General features: G+C 32.3%; 1 protein-coding gene across 6 annotated transcripts in view; it reads right to left on the bottom strand.

Annotated features, from left to right (window-relative positions):
• Positions 1-279: 279 nt before the first annotated feature.
• The window catches only part of LOC137660144 (receptor-type tyrosine-protein phosphatase S-like), a 185383-nt gene continuing 176468 nt past the window's right edge, over positions 280-9194 (bottom strand). For all 6 annotated transcript variants that reach the window (XM_068394849.1, XM_068394845.1, XM_068394846.1 and 3 more), the window contains 6 exons: positions 7106-7197; positions 5007-5120; positions 4306-4431; positions 3099-3250; positions 2455-2590; positions 280-1547 (listed from right to left, as the gene is read on the bottom strand). In XM_068394849.1, coding sequence (XP_068250950.1) covers positions 1473-1547; positions 2455-2590; positions 3099-3250; positions 4306-4431; positions 5007-5120; positions 7106-7197 — 695 coding nt within the window. In that variant the 3' untranslated portion in view covers positions 280-1472. The remainder of the gene's footprint in view (positions 1548-2454; positions 2591-3098; positions 3251-4305; positions 4432-5006; positions 5121-7105; positions 7198-9194) is intronic.

Raw genomic sequence — 9194 nt, 5'->3', positions numbered from 1 at the left:
AAATAGAGGTTTCATTAAAGAGGTAAGTCCAGGTTTCAGCAAACATTCGTTGTGTGATGATAATGCATAAGAGTTTAAGTCTGTTAAATATCAAAGGATGTTAACACCAAGACTCACAAGGTTACTTTTGAAAATTAAGCATAAATTTCACATTGCGAAAATATTGTTCTCGTTAAAGACTTTTGCAACTCGTGTTGAATAAATATTTATTTTTTCCATGTTTAGTATTATATTGAAATGCCTTGGTGTTAAAATATTTATATAGGCTGCATATAAAGACTATATGTATTTATTGTCATGATTTATGCTTTTTGATAGAGGGATGCCATAAAGTTGTACGCTAGCCGAGTGTCTGTTGTTTCTATATGCTAGCCGAGTGTCTGTTGTTTCTGCATGATGTTGCCAGCCGAGTGTCTGTTGTTTCTGCTTGCTACTGCTAACCGAGTGTCTGTTGTTTCTGTATGCTAGCAGGTTGTTCTTTCTGTATGCTAGCCGAGTGTCTGTTGTTTCTGCTTGCTATTGCTACCCGAGTGTCTGTTGTTTCTGTATGCTAGCAGGTTGTTCTTTCTGTATGCTAGCCAAGTGTCTGTTGTTTCTGCTTGCTATTGCTACCCGAGTGTCTGTTGTTTCTGTATGCTAGCAGGTTGTTGTTTCTGTATTCTAGCCGAGTGTCTGCTGTTTTTGTATGCTAGCGGGGTGTTCTTTCTGTATGCTAGTTGAGTGTCTATTAGTCTGTATGTAGCCGGGTGTTCTTTCTGTATGCTATAATTGGTCACAATCTAACAAGTAACCAAACTATAATAGGTCACAATCTAACGGGTAACTAAATTATAATTGGTCATAATCTAACAGGTAACCAAACTATAATAGGCCACAAAGTGTGGATAACTTAATAATAATAGGCCACAATCTAGTGGATAACTAAATAATAATAGGTCACAATCAAACAGGTACTCAAACTATAATAGGTCTCAATCTAACAGGTAACCAAACTATGATAGGTCAATTAACTGGCAACTTAACAATAATACATCAGTGAAGGTTGACTAAATGATTTACCGCTTAATTGAAGTTACCATAGTTGCTGTAAGCTGATAGGTAGAGATCTACCCCTTCATGCACCAAGTCGTTTACAGTTCAGTTGAAGTTACCATAGTTGCGGTAAACTGTAACCAAAGTATAATAGGTCAATTAACTGGCAACTTAACAATAATACATCAGTGAAGGTTGACTAAATGATTTACCGCTTCGTTGAAGTTACCATGGTTGCTGTAAGCTGATAGGTAGAGATCTACCCCTTCATGCACCAAGACGTTTACAGTTCAGTTGAAGTTATCATAGTTAAGGCAAACTGATAGGTAGAGATCTACCCCTTCATGCACCAAGACGTTTACAGTTCAGTTGAAGTTATCATAGTTAAGGCAAACTGATAGGTAGAGATCTACCCCTTCATGCACCAAGTCGTTTACTGCTCAGTTGAAGTTACCATAGTTGCTGTAAGCTGATAGGTATACTACTACTCCTTCATGCACCAAGTCGTATTGCTCCTGAAATAAAGAGACAAGTGTAAATGAAAGTATTGAGATTAACGTGATTTTGAATACGTAAATATTCAATCTGTTGGTGATGAAACCATTCAAAATAGAGAATTTATAAACGAGAAATATTTCGCTCGAAAATAAACCGAAGATTTTTTTTTTTTTTTTTTTTTGTAAGTGCTGTGATAAACACCAGTTATGCAATGGGATATGGATAGGCAAAATGCCTCAGAAGGTATAAAATAAACTGATCTTTCAGGTCCTGTAGAGAGTAAAGTTCCAATACGGGATGGGGCTAAAAAAGCAGCCCTTAAAAAAAAAAAAAAAAAAAAAAAAAAAAAAAGCATTCAGTGTGAAGTTACCAGATCTGTTAACTGGGTTTTCTGACTTAACTTGGATAAGACAAAATAGATCGAGCTGCCGAATGAACATGATATCTATAAGCAAGGTAGAAAGAAATATCCTTTGTGCTTATTATTTTCTTTTACTCTGAACATTCCCTATTAGAACGACCTAGGTATTTATGAAGGAAACGTTTGCAATGCTTTTAAGGTAGATGAAGTGGTTTATGTACTAACCATATTTATCTTTTCCAAATGTTTTTGGTAAGAATTATTACGTTCACCACTGCTTCATACTTTGAAAAAATCGATGTAAACATTATTCTTGCATTTGATAGTCATATTTCATTACAGCCGGTGACATTTTGAAACCAATATCTTGAATTATGTATCAAACTTCTTAAAAGAATGATTATATGTGGGATATGTTGATAGTCTTGGTATGAAATTGAGAAAACTCCTCATAGATATGACTCAAGGACATTGTAATAGACATTCATATTCAGAATAATCCATGAAAATAGCATTAGAGCAAGATATATAACAGTTTGAGAAGGAACCCCAAACAGACTTACCTCTGAAACAATAAACTCTGGTCTGTCGTAAGTGATCAGCTGGACTGAATGATAGATGTCGACTTCCTGATGTAGCTTAACTTTCTCGATCGACTGCTTCAGGGCCATCATGAGACCGCACCCTGTGACTCCATCTCTGAATGGAAAGAAGAATATTAGTCTCTCTTATAAGGTTTCAAAAATATTAGTCTCTCTTACAGGTTTCAAATAATAATAGCCTCTCTTATAAGGTTTACAAGAATATTATTCTCTCATATAAGGTTTCCAAGAACACTAGTCTTTCTTATAAGGTTTCCAAGAATATTAGTCTCTAATATAAGGCTCCCAAGAACATTATTCTCTCTTATAAGGTTCCCAAGAACATTATTCTCTCATATAAGGTTCCCAAAAACATTAGTCTCTAATATAAGGTTCCCTAAAACATTAGTATCTCTTATAAGGTTCCCAAAAACATTAGTCTCTAATATAAGGTTCCCAAGGATATTAGTCTCTCTTATAAGGTTTCCAAGAACACTAGTCTTTCTTATAGGGTTTCCAAGAATATTAGTTTTTCATATAAGGCTTTCAATCTTGTGTGAAATGGTAATGGATTTCACAAAGCGTAGAAGCAGTAGGGAGTGAATACTATAGAAAGTTAAATATACCTGCAAGTGAATAGAGCAGCTGATGATGCAGTCACAAGTGAGTCCGCTCTCTCCATGACAGCCAGAAGGGGAAGGAGTGACGAGGGATTCGGGTTGGTGTGAGGCCAATGTTTCATAAGCACCACCATGCATTGGAAAGGGGCAGAATTTGGCTGAAGGGGAAATGTAAGGTATTATTATTATTATTATTATTATTATTATTATTATTATTATTATTATTATTATTACCAATCATAGTCTACAGAGACTGGTTAGTGTGGGGCTTCATCCAGCTTCTTTAGGAGTCCATCAGTTTTCTCCCTATATGGGCTGTTTCAAGAAGCACGCTCTTATGCACCAGTCCTGTAGCTATATCGACTCCTATTATTATTATTATTATTATTATTATTATTATTATTAGCTAAGCTACATTCCCTAGTTGGAAAAGCAGGATGCTATAAGCCCAAGGGCTCCAACAGGAAAAAATAGCTTAGTGAGGAAAGGAAATAGACAACAAGAGAAGAAATAACAATTTATATAAACTATTTTAAGAACAGTAACAACACTAAAATGTATTTTTGATATTATGAAGTATAAAGAGAGACTTGTGTCAGCCTCTTCTATATAAAAAAAACATTAGCTACAAGTTTGAACTTTTGAAGTTTCCCCGATTCTAAGAAAACAATCAACAGAGATTATTTAAATATGCTCCGTAACTTTTATTTGGCCCATTGCAAGTTAACTATGTATTGTCACAGGGAACACTTGTAACTTGTTTGCCAGTAATCAAGGTTTGGTTATCTGTATAGGTAAAAGGCTGTGCAATTTATTCTCTCCAGGTCAGGATTGCCAGGTTTTCCAAATGAGAAAAGACCAACGTCTGATCAACTGCAGCTTTAAAAGGCCAACCTAATTGTAAAAAAGGCCGAAAATATATCATTTAAGGCTAACTAATTTCAAAAAGGCAAGGTTTAGGTGTCTAGCACGAAAAAAGGACAAATTTGGAGTTTTCTGGCAAGAAAAAGGCCAACCTGGCAATCCTGACACAATCTAGGACCATGTAGAGCCATGACAATTTTCTTATCATCCTTTCTTCTTATTTTGTCAAAAGCCTACCATAGACCTTTATCAAAATGCAATGTAATGCTATACAAAATCTATAAATTAATGAATAAATAAATGGTACGTCTACTAGTTAATCCTTCAAAGACTTATAGGCTGTACATACCGAGTTCAAGAGCCTTATGGTGACTTGGTACTCCGTGAAATTATCGTAGTCTTCGTGATTGATTACTTTCACGTTGAATTCATCAAAATTCTCCTCGCATTCAGCTGGCAAAACTGCTGGATACTCCTGTTGAGAAATACTATTGTTACGTATGATCACAATATTACAATGCTTCAGGAAGGAAAATCATGACAAAAATGAAATAAGACAATTGCAACTATTCATCAACAAGGAAAAAAAGAGAAAATCTGCAGTTAAGCTATGCTATGCACACTGGACAAAAGTAAGTTCTTCAGTTAAACTATGCCACGCTATACGCATTGGGCAAAACTCAGATCTTCATTCAAGTTATGTTACGCTATATGCATTGGACAAGAATAAGATCTTCAGTTAAGCTATACTACGCTATGCGCACTGGGCAAAAGTACGACCTTCAGTTAAGCTATGCTACGCTTTGCGTATTGGGCAAAAATATGACCTTCAGTTAAGCTATGCTATCCTATGCGCATTGGGTCAAAGTATGACCTTCAGTTAAGCTATACTATGCTATACACATTGGAAAAAAAGTATGACCTTCAGTTAAGCTATACTACGCTATGCGCACTGGGCAAAAGTATGACCTTCAAATAAGATATGCTACGCTATGCGCTGTGTGGTTTGGATGGAAGTACAACCCAAAGGGCTCTTTTCCTAAGACTTACTGTGTCTCCGACTGGGAAAGAATGAATGAGAGTCCAAACAGATATTTGCTTTTCGTAGACCATTTGCCACATTCTAGATATGGTGTGTCTCTGGGGATGCTCTGCTACAATGACCTGGGAAGAGATGATAATAAAGTATTAATACATTTGCTTGACTAATCAAATGTTAGAGGCCGGGTACGTCCATTTCCTAATGCTAAATATGATCTCATCCATTTCGAACTTATGTCCAGATGATATTTTAGTACATATTTAGACATCATGCAAATACATTTACACACTATAATATGCACACATATATAAACAATGCACACACACAGACATATTAACATTATTATTATTATTACTAGCTAAGCTACAGCCTTAGTTGGAAAAGCAGGATGTTATAAGAATGTGTATATAGTATGAAAAGTAATGGGTCAAGAACACTACCCTAAGGAACACCCGATATCACATCCCTATATATATATATATATATATATATATATATATATATATATATATATATATATATATATATATATATACACACACATTAGTATATACTTGGACATCATGGAAATATATTTACACACTAATACGCACACATTTATAAACAAAACACACGCACACACAGACATATTATTATTATTACTAGCTAAGATACAACCTTAGTTGGAAAAGCAGGATGCTATAAGCATGTGTACATGGTATGAAAAGTAATGGGCCAAGAATACTACCCTAAAGAACACCAGATATCACATTCCTTTATATATATATATATATATATATATATATATATGTATAATTTAAACTTCAAAAGAGCTTTAAGTCAAGATGAAAGACGAACGAAAGGAATAAATTTTGAGTATCATTCATGAAGGAGATAGACAAGCTTTGGGGGAAATCATCTATCCCAAAATCGAGGCAAAACGGAATATATACAAATCAATTGATTAATAGAGTTACAATAGACTACGAAACAAAGGTTCAAATGGGAACCAGAATAAACACATGACTAAATAAAAGTACAAGTTTATCAAGAGCACAGATAAAAATACAGGAAAAACATAATACGTATTACATATTGTTAAAGATTTTATAGCTTATATAGGAAATATTTATTTTGATATTGTTCGTGTTCTTATAATATTTCATTTTTCCTTGTTTTCTTTCCTCACTGGGCTATTTTACCTGTTTTAGCCCCTAGGCTTATAGCATTCCGCTTTTCCAACTAGGGTTGTAGCTTAGCAAGTAATATATATATATATATATATATATATATATATATATATATATATATATATATATATATATATATATATTCAGTATGTATATGTGTGTATATATATGTATATATATATAGTATACAAGTATACACACACACACACACACACACACATATATATATATATATATATATATATATATATATATATATATATATATATGTATATATATATATATATATATATATATATATACAGTATATATATATGTGTGTATATATATGTATATATACAGTATACAAGTATACACACACACACACACACACATATATATATATATATATATATATATATATATATATATAAATATATATATATATATATATATATTATAATTATGTGACACGCTTACGCACACTCACATGCACACACACACACACATATATATATATATATATATATATATATATATATATATATATATATATATATATATATATATATATTCATATATATTTATATTATATAAATATATATATATATATTATATATATATAATATATATACATATATATACATATATATATATATATATATATATATATATATATATATATATATATATGTATATATATATATATATATATATATATATATATATATATATAAAATTCATACCTATGTTTATACGTATACATTTTATCATAGGATCACATTTATTCAGGAAAATCTATTAGATTTGATAGTAATCTGGTAACTTTGATCTAAGATTTCTATTTGCATAGAAAATAAACAACGAGAGAGAGAGAGAGAGAGAGAGAGAGAGAGAGAGAGAGAGAGAGAGAGAGAGAGAGAGAGAGAGAGAGAGAGAGAGAGAGAGAGATGTCTCACCTGGCCATTCATGCTATGAATCGAAACAGCATTTATGTATTGTGATTCCTCACGGCTACTTGTGTATTGCAGATATATCATTCTGGAATCAGCTGGAAATAAGAATTGTATAAACGTTTAGAAAATTTAATCGGAGAGAATGAAAGGTTTATTTTTATAGACTCTCAATTGACTCTGGTGTTGCTAATTTTCTTACATTTATTATTATTATTATTATTATTATTATTATTATTATTATTATTATTATTATTAGCCAAGCTAAAACCCTAGTTGGAAAAGTATAATGCTATAAAACCAAAGGCCCCAATAGGGAAAATAACCCAGTGAGGAACGGAAATAAGGAAACGGAATAGTGTGCGGGGTGTACCCTCAAGCAAGAGAACTCTAACCCAAGATGGTCAAGTAGTCTAGATTTACAAATGTCAAGGATGATTATGATTTGGAATAAGACATTTCCTAAGATGTTTTTTTTTTTTTTTTTTTTTTTTTTTTTTTTTTTTTTTTTTCGTATGACTTAATTATTGATTTCAAAAGTTTAAGGTTTCGTTGAATGTATCCTTAGCTGGAAAACAAAAACTCTGTAAATCTGATCCCCTAAGAATAATCATTCTAACATTAACGTATTGGTTATCGATGGTAAAAACCATTTTTTTTTTTCTTAAAGAGCTCAACACATTGTTTCCTTTCAAGGCCAAAAGATGGCATTAACAGAGAGTTCTAAATTGCTAAGTTCTGTTTCTATTTGGGCACAAAATTGCTCTAAAGCAGGCGCATGTGAACTTGATGTTCCTTGTTGTCGGGCCACAACTTAATTCAAAGGAAATTAAAAATTTATCAGTAAATATCAGAGAAATATTCAGAAAATAATCGTTACTTTAATTACATTTGGGGGTCACATGTACCGATATTGGTGACATAATCGAGTAATTACACAGTTATTTGATCCAGTTTTCAATTACCTCTTTTATGAAAACAAAATATAATTAATATGTTTCATGGCATGACATGTATAGTTAGTAAAAACGACGTAGAATAACGATATCGTTACATTTTGAAAGGCATAATAACACAGACTTCTCTATCTCCCTCCCTTACACCGTACTGAGTTTTACTTTAAGGCCAATAGATGGCATCAGAGGTACCTTGTCCAAACAAATATTGTCAATTATTTGAAGACCACGTGTGTCAAAAAAGTGTGGTAGGAAGGTAGAGGCTAGAGAATTTGTAACTGGTAAATAGTCCAACGATCGTTTCCTTATTAGGAATGAAAATGTTTATCAGAAAATGGTGGGAATTTTCCATATGATATCGGAAGCAACCTGAGTGAATCATGAAAGTGTTTAGTATTTCCTTTCTTCATCAGAACCTATGGATGGTAAGTCATTTCCCTGTACAAGTGACCAAAATAACAATCATCACCATAGTTAAGGTTGGTGGGACGAGTTTGGGACAGCGCTGCCAAATGGAATTTCCTTGAATGAAGAACATCATTATTCATTACAGATTCTAATAATTTAAGGAGTATTAGTTATATGCCAGAAGATGCACGACTATGGTATAATTTGATGTTCTTATAATCAGCGTAATCAACATAGACAAATCGAATAATGAAAAAGAAAAGGGTCACATTTCGGTGTCTTCGCCAACGCCTGACTGTGTTGCGAAATCCACCTGCCAATTTGTGTTTGTTAATAAAGGCGTTCGAGAATGTAAATCAGTTAGAAAATAAACCTTATCATCATTTCCTTAGTAAATGTATGCATGTCAGTAAAGATGTTTCTTGGTTCAATATTGGTTAAAAGAATCCATCAAGTATATATATATATATATATATATATATATATATATATATATATATATATATATATATATATATATATATATATATATATATAAGCTCATTTCATTGACACTGCATATATCTGTCGAATTCAGGAATCTGTTCTTAGACTTGAAATCAACACATCAGAACATACGCCGTCAGAGCCTTTTCAAACTTTAGCCCCCATATCCGGAAAAAAAACGCTTCTACGTCCCTGTTAACTAATAATAATAATAATAATAATAATAATAATAATAATAATAATAA

This window comes from Palaemon carinicauda, chromosome 20 (genome assembly GCF_036898095.1).
Source record: "Palaemon carinicauda isolate YSFRI2023 chromosome 20, ASM3689809v2, whole genome shotgun sequence".
Lineage (NCBI taxonomy): Eukaryota > Metazoa > Arthropoda > Malacostraca > Decapoda > Palaemonidae > Palaemon > Palaemon carinicauda.
This window is presented reverse-complemented; position numbering and strand designations above follow the sequence as displayed.